Here is a 24,278-nt window from a genome sequence, read left to right as displayed (position 1 = left end):
TTCCTTATGATTTTCTTAATAATATTGTCTTTTCTTTATTGTAAAGAGTACAATATATAATAGTATGACATACAAGTGTTAATCACCTGTTTATGTTATTGGTAAGGCTTCCAGTCAACAGTAGTTTATTAGTAAAGTTTTTGGGGAGTCAAAAGTTATACGTGAATTTTTGACTGCATGGGGTGTTGGCACGCCTAACCCCCATGTTGTTCAAGAGTTAACTATGCCTCTTTTTTCTCCCATCAGGTTCATTTTGTTAACTAAGAAAAAGCTTTATTCTTTTTTCTCAGCTTGCTGAACTAAAGCAGGAATGTCTTGCTCGTGGTTTGGAGACCAAGGGAATAAAACAAGATCTCATCAACAGGCTCCAGGCATATCTTGAAGAGCATGGTGAGTGCTTTGTGGAGGCAAAGCGTGATATGATTTGAGGGGGTTAATTTTTACTTTCTGCTATATGGAAGATTTCTTTTCCTTTAGGTTGTTGGTGATGTAAGCTCTTAGTTAACTATATCAAGAAAACTCTTGGTCATCCAGAACAGTGATTATAATGCAAAGAAATGCTCTCCCCTTTTTTTAAGGTGCAATTTTATTTCAGAAAATTATTTTAAAGGAAGTATGGTAAATCAAGTATCATTAGACTGAGAATTGGAATATTTGAATTCTAATTCCTCTTGTGCCAGAAATTTGCTAGGTAACTTTGGACAGTCACTATTTATATGGCTTACTGTTTACACTTGTCCGTTCTGATCTGTGAAATGAGACAAGTGTCTCCACCCTTGAAATCCATAAACTTAGGTAATCTCTGGTCTCCACTGTCTCTGACATTCTTCAATTCTGCCTTTTTAAAAACAAAACAACTTCATGGAAGGCATAGTATCATCCCAGATTGTATGAGTTCCATCTTTAATTTTTATTTATTTATTACTCTTTATTCCCGTTCCTTTCATCTCAACTCCCTTCAGCAAACGTTCTAATGTATTTGATGTATATTTTTTTTCTTTGTCCTTGTAAATCATGAAGTGTTGTTTGGTGTACAATTTTTTTATGCAATTGGCAATGAGGTCATAGCCTTGCTTTATTTCTCACTTTTTTCTCTAAGTACTGTGTGTTTTTAAAGATGTATTCGTGTGACCTGTGGCTGTGGGTTCATCTAGTCTATTAATTACAATTCCTTCTTAGTAAACTGTGATGTATGGAATCCACCACACTTTAATTCACCCAGTGACAGATATCCATATTGCCTCCTGAACTACTTTCATGTTCCCTTATTTTCCTGTGTGATCTTTCTGAGATATATACCCAGGAATAGGTTGCTAATTAATATCTATTCATAAATGTATACTTAATATATAGGAGGACTAAACACTGCCAAATTGCTTTCCAGATTTGCTGTATAAATCTATACTCTCATCAGTGCACAAGGGTTCTTGTATCTTTTCCACAAACCTAAACTTGACATTATCCTATCAAGTGGCCTAATTTTTGCTAGTCTGCTGGTTGTTTCAATTTACATTCCTCTAATTATTAAAAAGCTGAAACATTTCTTGTGCTCATGGTTCTCCGGGTTTCTCCTTTGCTCATTTTTCTTTTGAGGATCCCATCATTCACTTGTTAGTTTGCAGGCATTTCTTTTCTATTCTAGTAACTATTCCCTTGTTGGTTTTAAACACAAATATCTTCTTTGTCATTTGTTTCTTTTCCCGTGGTGTCCTTCCTTGGTTTTGAAAAATCTGCCATTTTTCTTGTATTACTTTTGCTTCTGGATTTTTTAAAGAAATCCTTCTCCACCACTAAATCTTAAATTTTTATTAATGTTATAGTTACTTTTTATTAATGTTACAGTTTGACCTCATCACATTTAGTTCTTCAGTCCAGCTGGAGTTCAACTTTGTGTTAATGTTAGGTGGAAAAAACAGTTTGATCTTCTCCATGTGGAGCAAAATTTATGAGCATCAGTTCTGCCTTCATTATTGTATTTTATTTTGGGAAAGCAAAATGATTACAATTTTAGCCTAAGTACAGTGATCAAGATGGTTTCGTAGCAGGGCTTGACCTGAATATTTTAATATTCTTTAGCTGAAGAGGAGGCAAATGAAGAAGATGTACTGGGAGATGAAACAGAGGTGAGTTGGAGAGAGTAAGGTTATCACTGGTCTGGCAGTGGGCCACTCACTATGTTGGCCACATTGCTTAACCTCAGTCATTAGAGAACTTAAATACTAACTGATCAGGGGAGCATAGAGGGGGAATGAAGATTCTGAAAGACTGGTTCATTTTGGAGTTCTTAATAGTCTTCTGTTGATGGGTATTTCTCTTGATTTATGTTAACCATCTTGTTTTGTTTGGTTTTAGGAAGAAGAACCAAAGCCCATAGAACTGCCTGTCAAAGAGGAAGAACCCCCTGAAAAAACTGTTGATGTGTAAGTATCCCTTTTTTTATAATCTGAATACAGAGCAGATAGTTCTGGGTTTTGGGGATTTAATGTTTCACTCTGTTTACCTTTTATGTGTTCCCATTGGCTTTTCTATTTCTCATTAGATCATACATTTTCAGAAGAGTCTCCTTCATTTCATGTACATGGTCTCAGTGAAGCAAAATAGTGTGTCTCTGGGTTTTGTAATAAATAATTAGGCCAGGAGACTTCAAGCCCAAAGTTTAGGTCTCTTAGCCTTTGTTGTATCACCATAATAGATGATTGTCTTTTTAAAATCATTTTATTCTGTTACTAGTTTCTCAGTCTAGTTGTGTGGGACACAGCTCCCTGGCCCATGCTGGTATTATGAACCTTGCGCTCCCCCAGCTTAGGCGGTCTATCACTGGTCGTTGGTCGACTGCTCACAGCAGCTCACCGCAGCTCTTGCTGGCTGCCAGCCCCTTATGCTGGTTGCCGGTCACTCACGCTGGCCATCGGCCGCTCCTGGCAGCACACGGTAGCACACAGCAGCCCGCAGCAGCATACAGCAGTCTGCAGCAGCTCACGCCGACCTCTGGCTGCTCGCAGCCCAGCTCCAGGGAGAGCCATTGTTCACAATCTTAGCTGTAGAGGGTGCAGCTCACTGGCCCATGTGGGAATCGAACTGGTGACCTCGTTGTTAGGCGCACGGCACTCTGAGCCACTGGGCCGGCCCTGATTGTCTTTCTATATACTGTGTTTCCCCGAAAATAAGACCTAGCTGGACAATCAGCTCTAATGCACCTTTTGGAGCAAAAATTAATATAAAACCCGGTCTTATTTTACTATAAGATCAGGTACTATAATATATGTAATTAATATAATATAATTAATATAATACTGGGTCTTATATTAATTCTTGCTCCAAAAGATGCATTAGAGCTGATTGCCCAGCTAGGTCTTATTTCGGGGAAACATGGTGGAGAATCATACAGATTCTCTGCATATAAGGAATTTTGTAAGGGAGGAGGGTACTGAGCAGAGATTATGTCTCTCAAAAAGCACTATTCTCTCTTCTTTTTTTGATTTTACAGTGGAGGAAAGGAGGACAAAGTACTAAAGTGAAAAGTAGATCTTGATTTATTTAAACTGTTCCAGAGTTATCAAAACATCTTTTATTTGGATCTCTTTCCATAAATGTCTGGCCATGCTGGCCATCTTATATTCTAGCACATTAAGAACAGTTGAGTCTGTTTTAACATTTTTGTTTCTTATAGTTCTATTAATGCATTTAATTATAAAAGGCAATATAGGGCCGGCCCGGTGGCTCAGACAGTTAGAGCTCCATGCTCCTAACTCCGAGGGCTGCTGGTTCCATTCCCACATGGGCCAGTGGGCTCTCAACCACAAGGTTGCCAGTTCGATTCCTCAAGTCCTGCAAGGGATGGTGGGCAGCGCCCCCTGCAACTAAGGTTGACCACGGCACCTTGAGCTGAGCTGCCGCGGAGCTCCTGGATGGTTCAGTTGGTTGGAGTGCATCCTCTCAACCACAAGGTTGCCAGTTCCACTTCCACAAAGGATGGTGGGCTGTGCCCCTGCAACTAGCAACGGCAACTAGACCTGGAGCTGAGCTGCTCCATCCACACCTAAGACTGAAAGGACAACTTGAAGCTGAACGGCACCCTCCACAACAAAGATTGAAAGGACAACAATTCGACTTGGAAAAAGGGCCTGGAAGTACACACTGTTCCCCAATAAAGTCCTGTTCCCCTTCCCCAATAAAAAAATAAAATAAATAAAAGGCAATATATAGATTAGTAAAAAGTCAAACAGTACATACTAGAGTATATAAATTGAAAATTAAATACCCCTTGCTTTCACCCCATCTGATTTCCTAGAAGTTTTCAATATATTCTTTTGGAATGTTTCATATGATACATGTACATGTGTACATACAGATACATATATACACACACTATGCATATTGTCGATTTTTTGATTATTTTTTTCACATCTGGAGATCTTTCTATATCATATGATAATGTCTTTATTTAAATGTTAGTTACATATTAGGTAAGATTCTAAGTGTTATATATCCATTTAGTCCTCATATCAACCTATGAAATAGGGATAATTATCCTAGTAAGTGGTAGGTCTCTTTTTCAGCTTATTATGGGAAATTGTAAGTATATGTAAAAGTTATGAGAATACTATAATAGACTCCCATGTAGCCATTACCCAGAGTTAGAGATTTAGTAGTTATCACCTTAGAACCTTTATTAGTAGCAGCTAATAGTACTCCCTTCTGTGGATGAACAGTAATTTCACTAGTTTCCTGTTGATGGACATTTAGATTTTTTATAATAGCCAAAAATGTAGTGGTACATGTCCTTATGCAACTATTTTTATACTTATGCAGTATGTCCATAGGATAAATTCCTAGCAATGGATTTGCCGCATTACAGGGGATGTGCATTTAATGTTTTGTAAGATTTTATTAAATATTACTGCTTTCTAAAGCCTTTTAGGTATCTTCCATCATAGGAGGTTTGTGTTTGGATATAATGCCTTGAGAAAATGGTTCTTGGGATAACTTTAAAAAAGAGATATTTTAGGGACTTCTGGGAAAAGAAGAAAGATCAGGTAAATACAGTGATAATTGGCTTGTGTGGATTAAAAATAATGAAGTTTGAAACTTGGTAGAAGTTCTTATTCTTAGAATATATGTAAAATGTGTAATTCTTTCATTTAGACGGCTTTGACTTCATTAATGAAGTTTCTAAACAGGGATAGTAATGGTAAGAGTAAAGTATATACAATAAAGATTCTGGGTCCCTGTAGTTTCGACAATGTTTTGTATGTGACTGTGGGTAGGAGAGAAATTTCTCAGTGAAGAGAAGAAATTTCCCATGAGTCCCAGAATGTGATATGTTTTTATTTATTGTTTTAGCTTAATTGTGCCTGAGGGAATTGGAACAGAGCAGAAAGAAGCTTCCTCTCTGGGGTTCCCTTTCTGCAATGAGGTGTACTGCAGTGATTATGCTTCAAGATGGGAATATGAAGGAAGTCATTAGTCTGGGGTTGGTAGAGAGGACTGCTTTCTTAATGGCATTGGACTTCAAGTAAAACATTAAACTTTAGTGTCCCTTTCTACCTGAACAAGACAGAACAGAACTTTAAAAGTCAGAATATTCAGGGATAGTTTAGGTTCTTTGAGCATTCATAAGGGAATCCCCTTGTTTTATCTTTGGTTTGAAGTTCTCCAAAAATATACCTGTTTCTAGTTGGATTTTTTTTTTCTTTTTTTCAGCTAAGGCAGTTAAATATCGTAGGACTTAGTTATGGTCAGCAGGGGGCACCCATTGCTTATCTGTCAGTCCAGGGACCTCCAACAAAAGGATGGAGGAGAGAGTAAGTTCCTGTTCCAGAATTGCTTCCTCTGAAAATGCCATTAAACCATTACTACCTTTCAGGGCATCAAATGGGAAAAGTTTCTGGGATATTGGAACAAAAGCCGCCCATGTCTCTAAATGAGGGACCTTAATGAGACTGGCTATGACCCACAGTTTTATGGGAGTTGTTTGGTGGAGGGTTAATGCTCTTCCATTTATCCTGGGTACTTCTGAACTTTGTCTCCCGCCCCTATGGTCCCCCCTCTTTTGTTTTCTCTTAAGCCTTTTGACTAGTAACTTACTGTTTTCCTAATTCAGACTCCCCTTAGCCTTTTTTCTTTCCACTCCCTTTGGCATTTTTATTTGTCCTACTTTGTTCCAGCTGGAGCTACAGTCCCCATGGGAGAAATAGGAGATTTGTACAAGAAGGAAACCAGAGCTTGTAGAGCATTCATTAATTGTTTTTGTGATGAAATTGAGAGCTGGTATTTAAATGAGGGTTAGAGAAATAGTCATTAGTCCAGAAGTAAATTTAAAGTTCCTAAAAGTAAATCAAATTTCTGGTATCCTTTGACTGTTTCCTTCAGCCCAATATATTCAACCTGACTTCTTTCCCAATAATTTTCTTGTACTAGAGCAAAGTAGCTGAGTCTGTTATTTGAATTCTTATCAATAGATGATAGTTCAAAGAACTGAAGTTCTAAGGAGCTTCATGGTTTCTTTGGATTAAGGGGTAGCAGAGAGATATGGGACAGAGGACATGATTCACATGAATTCTTATACAATTCTAAGGTTTTGATTTAGAATATTAGTTTTCTAATTTTAAAAATCTCTTTTCTCTTTTCCAGGGCAGCAGAAAAGAAAGTGGTAAAAATTACATCTGAAATACCACAGACTGAGGTAGGTATTCTGCTCCCTAGTAGAAGAGCAAGCTCTCGATATATCTGTTTCTTACCCTTTATTTTACCTGAATCATCACTTTAAAAAATATACTCATAGGCAGAAAAATCAGTATTGACACATTTTGATATTGATGTATATATTTCCACTAACTACACTTGCAAAAATATTTGGGCTAGCATAGTCACCTTTGTAGCCCTAGTCTTTTTGTATTAGTACTATGATCTTAGTGGTAACTCTCTTTAAGATATTTACAAACTAGGACTAGAGTTTGGGAGGATTGTACCTTGGAAGAGATGAAAGGTAACAAGGGAAGATGTCACCCTTAAGTTATAACTTGCTGGCTGGTGAGACTGAAATTTCCCTTGATTCTGTCTTAGGATCTCTGAAACTAGCTTCCAGTTGAGATCTGTGTTCTTTTTTGTACCTTTAAAGTAAAGGTGGCCTAGGAGAATGCTGCCTCATTTCTAACTGAAAAAGTACCATTAGTATTGGAACCAAGCTGTTCCTTTGATCCCTTTTCAAAGGTCAACCAAACATAGCTTTTGTCTTCTTGGCTTCATGCAGAATGTGGGTTTTATTTTATTCCTTCCCTTTTGTTTTTGAGGGCATGAATGTAATAATAGTCTTTTTGTGTTTGCTTTCTGGAAAGGGCTGTTGAGTTAAGCCCTAGGATGGATACAATCTGATATCTTCCAGGATTGTCAGTATTCTTGGTTTAGATTTTAAGAAATTACTTCTGATGTTCTAAAGACACAACCTCTAAACAGTTTTTCTCTTAGAAGAAGGAAACCATAAATTGAATTTTTCTTTTCCCCTTCTTTTGTCTGTTATCACGTAGAGAATGCAGAAGAGAGCTGAACGATTCAATGTACCTGTGAGCTTGGAGAGCAAGAAAGCTGCCCGGGCAGCTAGGTGAGTGTCCCCAGCCTTTTGGACCTCAGCTACTCGTAGTGATAGTATGGAGGTGAGGGGCTGTGATCCTAGGTTTTAAATATAATTGTTGGTTTTACATAGAATAGAAGGCTTACTGAAAAGAAACACTCTTTTGGTACTATTCAGAACATCTCTTTTGATCTGAATGTAGTAGTAACCATAGATAACTATTGTAGTAACTGTTATATTATCAAGCAGGGTTTGTGTAATAGGTGAAAATCAGGAACTGACTGCTACTCCCAGTTCTGATAAGGCTTCTTGTTAGCTTATTCTCTAGACTCTTGGTGAGAAAAAGAGTAAACGGAATTTCTTTTCATGGGGTTGTTAGAATTAGCTAATGATTGCAAGGCTTGAGATCACAAGCCTGAAGGGCCATATGTGCACTTGACACGGAGACCAGGAGTGTGAACAGCTTCCTAAAATTTAGCTTGTTTTTCTTTCTACAGATTTGGAATTTCTTCAGTTCCATCCAAAGGTAAGAAATACAGAGACTCTTCTGAGAAAGTTATCTTTATATTCTTATTTTTCTGGCACAACAGATTTCATTTCTCCAAATTAAGATAAACTTATTAGCTCTATAAGCCTTTAAGAGGTTATAACTTCTTTGCTTTAAGTAAAACTTTACTTAAACCTTCCTGGGCAATTTAGAGAAGGTACTGAAGTTTCTAGAATAGGGGGAAGTACCAGCATTTGTTTTCTTTTCTTGGACGTCTTCAGAAAAGTTTCTAGTACCTTGCTTCTTATTCTGGTGTATGAAATCAGCATGTAATCACTAAGTACCTGTCCAGTGTTATACTGCCTCGTGTAGTGGTAAAGAGAAAGAGTCTTCTTTACCTCAACAATCTTACTTCTAGGAATTCACAAGGAAATAATCTTGGATATGCTTAAAGACTTAGCCACAAGGATTATCACGCATTATTTATAGTGATCAGTAACTGGAAACGATGTAATATGCACTAGAGAATTCATTAAATAAATGTGTACCATAGTGTAGTGGAAAACCATGCAGAGTTAAAAATGATATTGAAGAATATTTGTCAGAAAGATACTAAGTGAAAAAAGCAAGTTATAAAATTAGCATTATGTTCCCATTTTAGTAATAAGAGTGGAAAAAAAGAGTAGAAGAATATATACTGAATTGTCGTTAATACTTATCTATCTGATTAGTAGAATTTTGAATAACTTCTCAGCTTGTCTGTGTTTTAAAAATTTCTGCAATGCATATGCATTTTATAATAAATTAGGAAAAAAAGTCCCTGTTCTTAGAGACTTAAAATTTAAATGTAGTCTCCTCATCCAATCTAGTTTTCCTAGTAACCTATCAGTAGTTTTGAATATGTTAAGAAAATGTCCTCCAAAGATCTTGTAGTGTTTTGCTGTGCTTTTTAAAAGGCCAGCAAAATTCTGGCCACTGTGACTGTGTTTTAGAAACAAGATATTTTCTGGCTTTTAGTTAGATATAATAGGATTGGTGATGGTACAACAAAAATTACTAAAGACATAAAATGGTGCTATTTTAAGAACAAATGTTTAAATTAATCTGAAAGGGAAACCTGATTAATAAAATAATGTATAGATAATATTTGCAGCTTTATTCATGTAATTCTGATACCCTGGAACTATAGAGTAGCTCTTAAAAGAATAGAACATTTAAAAGGAATTAAAATTTTATGAGTGAGAACATAAAAACACCCAACAGTTCCTCCTAGCACATGGGTTATGGTGAAAGTTGAATATATATGTGAATGTTTACAGTAGTGAGTTAGGGAAGCAATTACAAGATTGAGATTGCTTAAAATAAAATTCTGAAAAGTTTTAAGTAAATAATTATTGACTAGGTTAATACTTGTTTCTTAGTGGTAATTTCAGGACAGGACATTGCCTTTAAGAGGCCATTCATTTAAACTCTTTATAATAGCTCTGTTCTTTTGTCCAGATAAGGTGTCTTTCTCTCTTTTTTTAACAGCTTACAGATATAATTTATATACCATACAATTCATCCATTTAAAATACATAATTCAGTTTATTTTTTATATATTCACAGGGTTGTGCAGCCCTCATAGCTTTTTTCTTCTTTTAGACAATTTTTGTCTAATTTTAGGACATATTCATTACCACAAAAAGAAACCCTGTACTCATTAGCAGTTGTTCCCCAAGCAACCACTCTTTTTTTTCTGTGTATGTAAATTTGCCTTCTTATAAATGGAATCATACAATTCATGGTCTTTTGTGACTGGGTTCTTTCACTTAGCATAATGTATTTGGGGTTCATCCATGTTGTAGCATGTACCAGTACTTCATTTCTTTTTATTGTTGGATAATATTCCATTGTATAGATATGCCACATTTTATCTATCCATTCATCAGTTGATGGACATTTGGGTTGTTTTCACTTTTTGGCTACTATGGGTAATGCTGCTGTGAACATTCATATACAGGTTTTTGTATGGGTGTATGTTTTCATTTCTCTTGGGTATATACCTAGGTATGGAAGTACTAAGTCATATGGTAAACTCTATGTTTAACTTTTTGAGGAACTGCCAAACTGTGTTTCCAAAGCGTCTGCACCATTTTGTGTTCTCAATGAATGCAGATTTGATCTCTAGGTGCGATCTGCCTTTTCTTTCTCCTCATAGCATAAAGGACATTTGTCCTATATACTATTTCTATGCTGTCTAATTTTATTTGAAGACTGTCAGCTTCCTTTATGACTTTTAAAAATATTAAATGAAACTTTTTTGGTTTTTCAGGCCTGTCATCTGACACCAAGCCTATGGTAAGAAATCTTTTTTTTTATAACTCGAGAGCCAAAGCTTAACTCTATACAGTTAGTTTTAAAGTTAGAGACTCCTCCTTCTCCCCAGATCAGAGGAAACTAAGATCACATGAGCTTGGTGACTTTTTGTTTTCAACAGTGTTTTATATCCTGAATAAAAAGAATTGTTTGGGGTACTGAGAGGTCAGGAAAATTCCCACATCTTCAGAATCACTATAGACATCTTCCTTCCCCTCATCTTGAAAAAAAATGAATAGATTTTATTAGCTCGAGGACAATCATATAACTCTTTGTTTTGTGGTACTGGAGTTTTAGGCCTTGTCCTATAGCTTTTAATAATGTCTAGTTCTTAATTACTACGAGAGGATCTGTGGAAGCAACTTATGAGTTCTATTTATAGATACTGGTATTTTTCAGAACTACCTAATAAATGTAAAATCAGAGAATCAAGATTCGAATAAGATCCTTCTGGGTCATTGTGACTAATAGGCATTTTTAGAAAATGGAAACAAAATCTGTGGTGACCTATGTTCAGCTATATGAAATCCTGCTCTTGGGGTTACAGTTTATCATTAGTAGTAGTAGTAATGAGAGTCCCAAATAGCCTTATGATAATAAGTCTTGATATAACAAGGCTTTCAGGAAAAAGGAAGGAAGAAAATTGAATTGGGTACTGGTGGTAGATTTGTCTTCTGAAAAAAGGAGAGCTGCAGTGATAGTTTCTCTTTGCTAGGAGACAGACTTAAGAACTACTGCAGAGACTATGTATAGAAATTAATGATTTTGGACTGTGAATGGTAGACCTGTTTAGAGGTGATGATTTAGACATTTGTTTGCTCTTTCAAGCAGAGTTTGTCCTACTTTGATCCTAAACCCTCCTTAGGCTCTTGCCACCTTTGATGAATGAAGGAGGCAGGGCTGAATTTTTCACTGCATTCCAGAAGAGGCCTTTTAATAATTAATGGTATGAATGGGTGCTGCTTAGTTTCCTAGTTTGGCACATAGGGTATCATTTATATTGTAGGCTTATTTGAACACCTAGCTTTGGACCATAGTTTCTGCCTTGTGTATTTTTCTGTTTTGATTTTTTAGGTTTTCAAATTACATAGCTCATAGAATTTTCTGTATCCTGAAAACTTATCTAAATCTATGCCTGTAGTTTTAATCTGAAATGGTATAGTTTTAAATTTGAAAAAAGAAAAAGTTTTTTTTGTCATTTTTTATTGGGCCATAACTTATTTCATGAAACAATTGCTATTTTTATAAATACATTTCAATATTGTTTTCCTAGAATTAGCTTCAAAGAAAATCAGTTTCTCCTTTCAAGTTATTCCTGAGAGGAAAATTGTATGAAGTTTTTTTCAAAACAAGCAATTAATGCCTCCATTAATAGAAATGAGAGACAAATTGTATATTCACATTGAAAACTATGTTTTTAATCAGATACTTGACGGTAGCATGTATGTCATAGCATTCGGTGTGAAAATGGTGAACAATTACTAATTGTTCTTTTTCTCTCCTTTTTACCATTCAAAGGATGACAATGTCTCTCCGTTGTATAATATTATTAATTATAAAATTACTATTACATTCACAAGTTTAAATGATCTAGTTGGAAGAGGCTTTGGAGCATATCTAGTAATATCTTCTCTATAGCATGCTGACAATTGATTATCTAGCCTATTCTTGATCCCTTCTAATGACAGCAAGTTTATTACATTACAGCAGTGTCTTTTCACTTATGGACAACTCTAATTGCTAGGCTACTTTGATTTTTTTAAAATACAGGCTTGTTTTGTTTTCCTGTGTTTTTGTAGGTTAATCTGGACAAGCTAAAAGAAAGAGCTCAAAGATTTGGTTTGAATGTTTCTTCAATCTCCAGAAAGGTAAAGTACTGTTTTTGCAACATTAGAGCAGCTTAGGGGCTACACAGGCTGAGAATATAGTACTTTGTTTCTCATAGTCCTTTGACTATCATCTCCTTGCTGAGTATTGATTACATTAGAAGAATTGCTTCCAGAAGCAAATTTCTTCCCCCGCCCCCAGATTGTTTTCATAGCTTCTACTTAGGCTGTTAGAGCATGGTCTGTATTTCTCTTGGGTAAGATGTTGAATTCAGTGTTGTTAAAACTTGTTACATCTGCTTTAACTTCTAATATAGGCCTAATATAAATTAAAAAATCAGGATAAGATAGTCCTGTCTTTAGGTCAAAGGTACCTAGAAACAAAATTTGGAGGTTCTGTAGAACAGAAAAGAGAAAATTATTTTGTTCTTTCTCGGTCCCTCTGCTAACTGATACTATTTAGTTTATTAAGCAAGATGACTGTGGACACAATGCTGTGTGGGGTAATCAGTTCTACAGTGCGTCATTGTGTTTGGGGTTTTGCTAGGTACAGTGGAGAAAATGCTAAGAATTCTATTTGTCTAGAGCAGGTACTTTTTTTCTTTGTATTGTGAGAATGAGAGCATGTTTCTTGGTTGCTGACGTGGTGGCAGGGTTAAGGGAAGAGTATTTCAAACCAGAAAAACCATCATTTAAGAAAAGTCATTTCCCATTTGAGTACAGAAATATTTGACTTTCTGGAAATCCATTGGGAAATAAATTGACCTGACAGTGGTTATGTTTTTGCTCACAAAAAAAGTGAACACTGAAAAGTAAACACTATAGTGCCCTATGGGACTCATAACCTTGCATAGAACTGTGCTTTGTCTTCCTTTCCTTTAGGTTACATTTTTGATGTTTATCAGCAATATAACATCAGGTCTGTGCGCCCAGCTTTGTGCTGAAACCATAGGTGTTCAGTAGGAATATTTGCTGGTTTATGTGAAATTAAAATAGGAGTTGAGAGGTAGGCAAACTACTTGATTCTTAAACCACATGCAGCTTAATTGGGAAGAATTACAAACTCAAGAGTCATTCGTGTTTTTGCTAGATGGCCAAGGGAAAGGGTGCCTTGGATCTGTGGTCCTGGTTCTCATCTGTCTTCTTTTGTATATAAGGGCTAGGTATCTGAGAATTTCAGTAATAATTTCACTCCTCTAGGGAATTGTATGTGTTTGTGTGTTCCATCAAAATTAACAAAACTGAACATCCTATCTCCTACTACTTAGCTCATATGGACACATTCCTGAGAGGGATTTGTCCCTCTATACTGCCTGCCTGAGTTATTTTGATAGCATTTCATTACAGGGATATTATCCTTTCTCTTCCTTTCCCTAAAATCTTTCTCCATACTTGACCTGTTTTTATTTTTAGTCCGTAGGAGGCTGAGTAAAACACGAAGAGATCCCTTAATTTTGTGACTTTGAGCAAAGTATTATAAACTTCTTTGGTCCTCATCTATAAGAATGGAAGTAATACCTAAATGCCATGATTGTGAAGAGTAAATAATTGTATATTCAAAATTACCTTAACACAGTGACACTTTGACCTACAATAAATATTAGTTTTCTTCCTTTCTTAGTTCAGTTCTGTTGGCCAAATGGCTTTATGAGTTTAATTGAGTCAGTTAACTTCCTGTGTTTTAGTTGATCATAGATAAGATTTCAGTTCTCATTTTAAATCTCTAAAGGATTGCAATCAGGTAATGGTAATTGGCAGAATTCGGACTATATGAGTTCTGTTCTCTAATAGCATTCTTCATTGTCATACATTTGTTTTAGAATAGCGTTTCTCAAATTCAGTGGCAAAAGACTAGTTTTTTAAATTTCCAATTCACTGCAGAGTGGTACTTTTGTAAAATAAAAATATCCCAGTAGTGTTAAATTACTCTGGAAGTTTCTAAACACTCTTAATCAATCTCTGGACTTACTGCAGACTGGTAACAAAACAGTTTGGGCATCAGCACCAGGAGGCAGACCACATTTTGAGTAGCACTTTTCTAGAGTGTGTATGATTTCTTCCAGAGACCACTTTGATTGGAGGTTTGTGACTTTTTTGAGATGTCTTCCATAGGTTCCATATACATTGATCATAAATCCTGATTATCAGAATCATCCTAATTTTAACAGTTTGCTCTAATTTTCCCCATAAACCATTAAAATGTCCGAGAAATACTGTTATTTTGCTGTCTAAACCACCACTGTCCAATAGTGCTTTCTGTGATGGTGGAAATATTCTGTAGAATATCGTTCTATTGAATAATCTGTTATATAGTAGTAATTAGCTACATGTGGTTATGATCACTTGAAATACAACTAGTGTAACTGAGGAACAGAACTTTGAATAGCCACACGTGTACTGAACTACTCAAGTCTAACATATCTCCCACACAGCTTTTACACTTGTAGGAAGCATAGAAATCCTTTATCAGACTGCATAAATTGGACCGCTGTTTTAGTAGCCCAGAATTTTTTAGTACTCGCAGAATATAAGCAGTTTTAGACTGAATCTATAAAAGAGAAATTGGAGGAAAAGGAGTAAGAGATAAAAGTCAGTGTTCTTTTTTTCAAGTAACTTATTTTCTAGAACTTAGTGTTCTAGATCCAAAGCCTGAAATTGCAACTGGATACGCTCTCTGTGAGAGTTGCCTGGTTCACTTTTATGTTTAACTGTTCTTTATCACTGAGGATGATTTGTTACCTAGTAATTTGTTTGGATGGCCAAGGTTAGTGACATGATTAAGTTTGTATTTATGGAACAGCCAGGTCAGCACACTTCTGTCCACCTCATTTTGGGGTCCTGGGTTCTAGTATAGCATCCTCTTACATAATTTGGTCAACTGTCTTTAAGTTTTACAGTTCTCTAGGCACAAATCTCATTCAGATATCCAGTTGTGGAGGTTAGTCGGTAGTGCCTCTTCATCCTAGTGTTCTGAAAAGGGCAATGAGAAACCTCCCTCCTGTCATCTCCACCGCACAGGGTTTGTGTTTGCTTGATCCAGCTTAAGGCCCTGATGGCTTGCTGATTTCTCTTCAGTCGATTTTGCTGCAGACCAGTATACATGATAAAGAGAGAAAGTGTGTGAGAGGAAGTGAGCCATGGGTCACTAGTTTTTATGACTGATTTTTTTTTAACAGGTTGTGACCTGATCATCTTTTCATATTTTAGATTTATAGCTTGAGCATATTACAGATTTGAGAATACCAAATCTGTGCAATTCTTCCCAGGCTGACTTTTGTATTACTGCTTATATATTTCAATTTTTAGCTCCACCAGTGTACTATACACATTAGATAGTACACAGAAATCTGACTTCCCTCCCCACCTCAGTCATCTTCCCTCTTTCCCCCACCCAAGAAAGACCTGTCTGTTCATGTTTCTAGCTCAAGTCCCAGTGAATAGAATCCTGTTGATTTAGGATAATGGGAAGTGACAAAGCAAAGAATGGCACTGCCATTTATAGACATTTTTTACACAAGAGGCTGTAAATTATCCCCTCCAACTCTTTGGACTATTTGAGGATAGAATGGCATGCCTTTTCTCATATAAGCCTCATGGTGATTGTGGGCTGAGAAACCTCCCACCCCTCAAACAAAACAAAACTCAGATGAATAACCTCTGCTTGATTGGTTCTGATTGATCACCAGCTAGATTTTCAGTCTTGTGCTTGACTGGTTGTTGTGTTTTACTCTGTCAGTTAGTTCTCTATGCCTCCCAAGAGTAGTGTTTGGGTTAGTCCTGTTGGTGAAAGACAGGGCTTGGCCTGGCACATAAGAAACTCATCTTTAAGGGCGACCACTTTGCTCAGTTGGTTAGAGTGCAGTGCTCATAACACCAAGGTCGCCAGTTTGATTCCCACATGGGCCAGTGAGCTGTGCCCTCCACAACTAGATTGAAAACAATGACTTGACTTGGAGCTGATGGGTCCTGGAAAAACACTATTCTCCAGTATTCCCCAATAAAATTTAAAAAACAAAACAAAAACTCATCTCTGAAAGGAATGAGATTGATAGGAGGAATAGATGGGAAGCCAGATTGGTTAATATATAATGGTCACAGGACACCAGTTTTGGTAAAAACTTAGATCTAGACCTAGAGTTATAATGTTAAGTGATGTAGCTAATTTGACTTTATTGATTTATTTTGTTTTTAAATATTGGCATATTTGGCAAAGCGAAACTTGATACTTTAGGAAGTTATAGGAAATCCAGCTAGCTGAGTATAAAAAACAAAAAGAAACAAGCCCGGCACTAAGCAGAAAACTGGAGTGTGGTTTATATTCTTTTTCCTCCCTGGGAATGTGAGGGGTATGTATTACTGCTTCTTGATTCTTTATTAGTAGTAGAAAATGTAAGCATCTTGTATCCCTATTGATCTTAATACATCTTCTCTACTAGAATATTATTGGGTTTTCCCTACTTGTAGCTCTTCATGTAGGGAACTGTCCTAATGAGTTATCTTAAAGCCTATAAACCCTGAAGGCTGCTTTTCCCAGGTTTGTGATTATGGCCAGTTTTCTTCCCTGATAATTGTGGTCTTTGTTACTCAGTGTCAGAATTAAAAAAGGTTGAAAACAAACTATTTCTCCACTGACCATCATCTTTTTGAGGCTGGTAAGCTAGAAAATTCTTGGGTGGCTGCAGTGATTAGCTTCATGAGCCTTTCGTATAATTATATATTTTTGCTCACCATTGGTTGCAGATGAACCACCTCAGAGTGAGAGAGATACTAGAACTGCCTTGTTTTGAGGAGCTTGTTATTGTCACCAAAAAACGTGTTGAGATATCCAAAGAGGAAGCTGAGACAGAGTCATTTCTAAGCACAGGAGGGCACCAGTGTCTCCTAGCATACAGCTTTCATTGTGCTAACTGATGGCAGGCTGGTCTCCATTCACTCTCTTCTGGAAGGCCTATTTGATTGTATCTAGATTCATGTCCACTATCTGAAATAATGGAGAAATATTTGTTCGTTCCTTCCCTTCAGGGTTTTGGTATAGAAGTTAGTCCTTGGGATGTAGGGAGAAGGAAGTTCACACTATGGATTTAGACGTTGGTCACCAGCCTTCTCAGAGAGCCTATAGTTGGGATTTGTTAGAGATTTTAGGTATGTGTATGCGAACCTTTTCCAAAGGAAGAACCGTGGGGCCATGCAGAGGACATTGCCAACATGGCACTGTAAGAACCCAAGGAACCATAAGCTGTGAAGAGGTGTTTGGTAGAATACTTTTTAAAGGGTTAGTGGTAGAAGATTTAGATTTCAGGATAAGTTGGGAAAGTAGCCTGCTGAGTAGGTCTGGATTCTTTCACATCCAAATATACTTAAGCAGCAGTACCAAGGCCAAGTGCAACACTTAATTCTCTATTCCCATTTCTCACAGGACCCCCATGAGACCAAGAAAAATGCAGTTAGTAGGATTGTGGATGGAAAAACTTCAGTGCGATCCTCTTAGTCATTGTATTTCATCAATCAAAGGCTTTTGGGGAGGTTCTTCCCTCCCTTTCATCCTAGATTGTCATTTTTCCCAAAATGATCACTCCATTTGAAAATTTGTATTCTCTTAACTTATATTAACCAACAAGAAAAGAAGATAAGAATAGAATCTGTTATATACCGGGGAGTAAAATGTATATAACTGGACACTTTGGTCAGTGTTGCTCAAGCAGTAGTTCGCTGTAATCAGAAGTGTCTGGACACTGATGGTAACCACTTTGAGCACCTCTTGTAATTGCAGAAGTCAAATGTGACTTGTATTCATCTTTTGTTATCAATATATATTGAGCATTGCAATTTTAATACAGTTTTTTTCCTTTCTTAAAGTGTGCATACATTTTTTTGGCACCCTCTGTATATGGTAGATTGAGATAGCAATTGAGGGTGGCTATCAGAGAGGGTGAATTTCAGGAAAAAGCCAAGACCCAACCCCACATAGTCTTCAGCATTTCTTGCAACATTTTCAGGCCCAACCAAAATTTAACCAGTCCTTTAAATCCCCTTCTAATTCATAATAATTTGAAAATAAATATTTAGCATTTTTTTCTGACTCCTCTTCTCCGAGATAAAAATAAACATACTGCTGTTTCTTCACCCGCCCATTGGAACAAACCTTGAGGGAGTGGTAAAGGAGCTGTTTAAAGAGGAAACAATGGGTAAAACTCTCTGACCTCAGTTTATCCCCTCATCTGGTTCTTCATTTGTCCCCGCTGAGGAACAGAACTTGTCTTTTGTCTGTAACACAAATACATCTTCACCTCCCTCCTTTCCAACTTTCCCCCCACCCTCTCTTCTCACTCCCTTCTATTATGGTTCCAATCAATGATGTCATTATGTGTGCCATTCAATTGCTGTTGAACCACTTGGCTATAGGAATTTGGAAGAGCAAAGAGGCAGAATGGAATTTTTCTCTCTCTTACCCAGGGCTCTTGAAAATGTATTCTAATTTTAACTAGAGAAATAGGACGCAGGTTTTTCTTTGCTCAACAACTTCTGCTCTACCACTATGCCCTAACCTTCAGACACACACTTTAGCTGGATATGAGGGATAATTGGATATGAAATGTTAGGAATGTAAATTGAACACTTTAAGAGGAAAAGCTTTAAAAATTTGGGGAAGCAAGATGAAATTTTTGATGCTATGTCAGCATTTATGGCTGGTGTTGCCCTGTTTACTATAAATTAAATCTTCGAGAAGTTTCTGATAGAGGGTTATACTTCCCTAAGGTACATGGTTGAAACTACTAGGAACTTGTACCTTTTCATTTTATTTTTCTCTCTCTTGATTTCATTCACTGAGCTTGAACCCAAAGAACTAGAGGTAAGAAAGTTTGTAGTCAGAAAAAAAACTTTTCTGTCTCTCTTTCTTGATACACCACCCCCACTAATGCCTTTGCATTCCTTCTTCTAAAGTGTCAGAACTGATGACTTTGATAAAAAGCAAGGTTTATGTCTCTCTGTGGCCCCCGTATAGTCTTTGCTCCAAGAATAAACACAGCCTGGAAAAAGAGGGGGATGCTGGATTTTGTTGAGTTTGTTTTACTTTTAAATACCTTCAGCCAAGTTCTTGGGGTGAGATCATTCTTTGAGTGTCAGTTTTTTTGTTTTTTTTAAGTGCCAGTCTTTAGTACATAAGATGAGTTATTTCCCAAACCCACCTGTAAATCACATTATATATGATTGTTTGTCTAGTTATATGTCCAGTTTTGAGGTGACCAATAGCTGGCTTGGCTTTTTTAAGCAGAGTAGTACCATCTATCGGATCACTCCCAGATACGCTCCTTGGCTGTGGTGAAATGTGAGCTAACTATCTGAATTCAGGTCTATCCATCCTTGAAAATCTGTATGGGAAGAAAAAGTGTGGGCTTTTTTTTGGGGGGGGGTGGTTGTGATTACTTGGGGAAGGACCGGGAATTTTGGTGTTCAAAGGCTCCTCCGTGATGTGAGAGCTGTAGCAGTACAGAAATGTTTAAGATACATTTTAATACTTGAGAGACTAACGCTCAAGTAACACTGTTCTTTTGTTTGACATTGGTAAGGAGAGGTAATATTTTTTTTAAATGCATATGGGTTCAATTCCAGTGAGGTTAATGATAGTTCATTTTCTTATGTACTCACCAAAATAGCAGAGTTGCTCTTCATGCCTGATGGTTGAAGCTGGTCAGTAAAATGCTGTTGTGTTTTTGGAGAGGGAGGTGGGAATGTCGGGATGGGGATGAGGCAGGGCATCAGGTTGGGAAATCATTTATAAGTCGATTCTTGGTGGTGATGTTTTCAAACAAAGGCCCTCTTTTTATTAAAATCTGAGGTCCCTTGCTAAGATCTAGAAAATGTTACCTCCTTTCCTCCCTCCTCTTTCGTTTGCTTCTCTTTTCTCACTTTTCCCCCCCTTATTCCACCTGCCTCCACTTCCGGTTCAAGCCGTTGTTTCTCAGTCTAGTTGTGTAGGACATAGCTCCCTGGCCCATGCTGGTATTATGAGCCTTGCGCTGCCCCCCCGGCTGAGGTAGTCGGTCTCCAGTCGTCAGTTGGCCACTCACAGCAGCTCTTTCTGGCTTCCAGCAACTCATGGCAGCACACGATAGCCCACCCCAGCTCACGCCAACCTCCCGCTGTTCATGGCAGCCCAGCTCTAGGGAGAGCGTTGTTCACAACCTTAGGGGTAGAGGGCGCAGCTCACTGGCCCATGTGGGAATCGAATCCGCAACCTCAGGGGTAAGAGCACGGCACTCCAACCACCTGAGCCACTGGCCGGCCCCTCATTTCTCAGTTTTTAAAAAATATTTTAACCAAGTCTTACCCTCTCCTCTCCAGAGCAGATTCTTAGGACAGAAATAGAAATGTATTTTCAGGGTATTCCACATTTGGAATACATATCAGATACTGAATTTTTAAAATCCCTAGCAGTGAAGATGTGTTATTGAGAAGGAGATTGTGTTTGAAATGTTTGGTGTCTAGATATTAGTAAGTATTCATTGGGTGTGTTTATTGAGCTATGGAATAGAAGTGGCAGTTATAGAATTTTCACTGTCTTGTTCATGCTTAGGTGTGAGATGGCCGAGGAGGAAAAGAAACTGGAAATGAACAGAGCTATAACATGAGAGAGGCTTTGTATGATGGCCCTCTTTAGTACTCTAAATGAACAAGCGAAACACATGAGCCTTAAAACAAAACGTATCTGTTCTATCTGTTCTTTATTGATATCCTCTCTCTTCCTCTGTATTGGTTCTGTAAAAATACCTTTGTGTGCTTGACCATAGTTGCCTCCCTCTTTTTCCCACATACCTGAGGTGTTCCCTGATCTTGTTTTGGCATGTTTTTCCTTTATTGAACTTCTCCGGTTAAAAAGTCTTTCTGTTCCTCTATTTGAATTCTAGGAAAGCAGCAAGGCCACTGTGCTCCTTAGAGCCAGCTGTGATTCCTTCATAACTTTCTTTTTCCCTTTACATCCCTGCAGCTGAGAGAATCCTGTTTGTAGGAATTGTAAACTTTTGGGGAAGACCCCTAGTGCTTTGTGGGGGAAATTGGAATGGAGTAGCAAGCAGCCTTCTGTGGACTTGGTGAAAAGGATTTGTTTAAATTTTGGTCTGTACTTTCTCAAAGCTATTTGTAGTCGTTCACACCTGCACATTAGGGTCACCAGGGAACCCTTTAAAAAATAACAGCCCCCTAAGCTCTTCCTTTTGAGATTCAGATTTATTAGGTTGATCTGCATTTTAAAATATTATAAGTGAGTGACACTGGTTAACTCAGTTGGTTAGAGCTCAGTTGGTTAGAGCACGGTGCTGGTAGCACCAAGGTTGCCAGTTCGATCCCCGCATGGGCCACTGTGAGCTGCACCCTCCTTTAAAAAAATAAAAAATAAGATGCATTAAAAAATAAATAATATAGGTGAAAAGAATGTTTTCCTAGTGCTCATTTTAAATTTGTAAATGCTCCAGTAACTTGTCCTTCATTCTCTGTATATTTTACCTAAGACAGAATTTAACTTTCCTCAAAAGTTTTTAGCTTCCTTCTACTGACTTCTTGACATTTCTTCCAAGCTCTGCATTGCTTATTCTTAAAAGCATCAGCTTTCTGGCTTTTAAGTGAGAGAAGTGGGGACTTTTGATAGAAACCTGGTTTCCGGGGGTCTCAAGTGTGAAGCCTTCTTTTCCTTCACCTGCCTTGCTTTGTCCTACAGTCAGTTAGAGCAAGACCGAGACGACCTCCTCTGGGGTTGAAGAGGAGTGGGGGTTCGGGAAAGAGCTTGATTTGGACAAGAGAAAGAAAACATGATAGGAGCTAGTGACTCAGAAGTGTATTTGATTCTGAGCTGACTGGGTTTGGGGGCTTTAAATCCTGTGAAGATAGGAGGAGATACAGTTCCTGGTAGTCTCTAGTTCTGGTGTAGCTTTAAAATTCTTGGCACTCTTTTGGCTCTAGAAAGTTGGTTCTGATCTCACAGTTGAAAGGTTGTTGAGAATAGGTAATATGGTTGTTTTGGGAAGTGTATTATATGTATGTGTGTGGGAATGTTGGAGTGTCGCTATACTGTAAGTGCTAAGATGCCATACCCTTTGCTAGTCCAATCCTTCACCTTTAGTTCTGCTTTAGGCTCTGGACCTAAATGGTTTCTAGGACCACCCCATGTTCTATGGTCTGGCTGTCATAAGGCTCAGGAGTAAATCTGTACAGATGAATTTCAGAAACTGGGGCAGGGAGGTGACAGCTGTGTGTTTAAGCATTGAAGTGTTTTTGAGAGAAAAACCATCAGTTGCTGTCATTCACCCTGAGAGTATGAAATTGGAAGCCCACTTACCCTGGAGTGTTTCATAACCTTTACCTCTGGGAAGTCAAGGCCATGTCATTATTAATCTACCATCGCCTGAAAACCCCCAGGCTCTGCTTTTCATCTTGCCATCAGTCACGTGGCAGTTTTAAGAGTCAGGAAAGTGAGCATAAGGCTCCCTCTTTTCCTTTTTGCTTGACTCTTACCTTATATTCCCTTGGAAAATCAGATTGGCCTAAGAACTATTAACATCTTAGTACAGTAATTCATTTACAAAAGGGGACAATTGTCTTTTTTGCAAAATGTGACCATCTTAGCTCACTTTTAGCCTCTCTTCCATCACTTCAGGGAAAAGACTTCTGAGAAAATAACTGTTACAGTGGGATAAATAAAATGGCAGGTTTAGGTCCTGATAGGAATATATTACATGAGACTCTTACATTGAAATGTTGGTTGTGAACAGTAGCTCGGTCATTAAAATAGCTAATAGTAAAATGGCCAGCTCTACCTCATAGCAAGCAGTACCTGAGCTTCCCTGAAATGCCTCTTCCTACTTGTAAGGATATCTGACTGAATTCTTTAGATTGAAATTTTTACTTCTTACCTATAGTGTAAGGGGGTGGGGTGATAAGTGAGTGAGCTTGTTGCACTGTCCAGGAAAAATGCTGGCCTTGGTTAATTCTTTCGGTCACCTCTTAAGAATAGTGAGTATATTTCTTATTTGAATTCAGTAAATACTGTTGTTTTGTGTTTTGGGAATTACTGAGTTCAAATTCCCTAAATAAGCCTGGGTCACATTTGGGTCACTGTTTTGTTTCTTCTAGTTTCTCTTAATGATCCAGAGTGGTGCTCATAATAAGGTTGAAGAAGGTGAAAGCTTTGAAGAAACAGCCCGTGGGATGCTAATTAAATCAAAGTGAACTCCTTTTGGCAGAGCAAATAACCCTAGAACACTAAGCTTGGAGTAGTAGTATTTATTGTATTCAGGATAAAATTAGTTAAGTTTTGAAAAATGTTCTCTTGAATTTGAATCTTGAAGACACAAGTTTGGTTTGGAAGCTAACAAAGGTAGAACTCCATTTTGGGTAGAGAGCTTATCCTTGGTACTCTTTGCCATAAAAAGAGGCAGTCACTTTAGAAAGCATCTGTGATATTCAGGTGGCCAATTATTGCAGCTGATGTTCCATTTGAGATTTGATTCCTGGCTACAGTATATATATATTGACAAGAGCCTTTAATTTAAAAATTTTAGTTATAACCTGGTACCTCCTTCTCCTGTCTTTTTCCATTGGGGCATTGAAATATTTTTTAATAGGTCCCATTATATTTAGAGAGGAATAAGTTCTTAAGGGGACAGGAGCAACCCTATAACTACTGGACTTCATCTTGTCTTCTAAGCTTCTACTATTGGGATCTCGGTGTTGGGTCTCCATCACTGTATCTCAGGTCTCTCTTTCACCTCAATACTTCTGGCCTCTCATTTCTAACAGAAACATTTTCAAAACCACTTGCCAGAAAGAGGCCAGACATTTGGCTCCAAAGTTTATAGCCGTCAGTGGAAAGAGGAAAACAACAATTGTACTATTTACAGTTACTCACAGGGTTCAGAAGGTATAAAGTAACAAGTTACTCAGCAAAAGCATAATTATTTTGGATCTGGGAACCGGAAAGAAAATTTCCCCATGGTACTCATAAAGCAGTAATGTGATAAACAACGGCACACATCTTTATAGTAGC

General features: G+C 37.5%; 1 protein-coding gene across 5 annotated transcripts in view; it reads left to right on the top strand.

Moving 5' to 3' along the window:
* SARNP (SAP domain containing ribonucleoprotein) overlaps positions 1-24,278 on the top strand; it is a 48,620-nt gene that overhangs the window by 9,061 nt on the left and 15,281 nt on the right. For 3 of the 5 annotated variants that reach the window (XR_013994050.1, XM_081060567.1, XM_081060566.1), the window contains exons 2-9: positions 291-390; positions 2,077-2,123; positions 2,353-2,420; positions 6,634-6,685; positions 7,527-7,600; positions 8,068-8,096; positions 10,372-10,397; positions 12,215-12,283. Coding sequence is in view for 3 of the 5 variants with exons in the window: in XM_081060567.1 (XP_080916693.1) it covers positions 291-390; positions 2,077-2,123; positions 2,353-2,420; positions 6,634-6,685; positions 7,527-7,600; positions 8,068-8,096; positions 10,372-10,397; positions 12,215-12,283 (465 nt within the window). In the remaining 2 variants the exon portion in view is untranslated. The remainder of the gene's footprint in view (positions 1-290; positions 391-2,076; positions 2,124-2,352; positions 2,421-6,633; positions 6,686-7,526; positions 7,601-8,067; positions 8,097-10,371; positions 10,398-12,214; positions 12,284-24,278) is intronic. The other 2 variants (XR_013994051.1, XM_081060568.1) reach the window with 1 other exon arrangement.

Source organism: Rhinolophus hipposideros (assembly GCF_964194185.1).
Source record: "Rhinolophus hipposideros genome assembly, chromosome: 9".
NCBI lineage: Eukaryota > Metazoa > Chordata > Mammalia > Chiroptera > Rhinolophidae > Rhinolophus > Rhinolophus hipposideros.
This window is presented reverse-complemented; position numbering and strand designations above follow the sequence as displayed.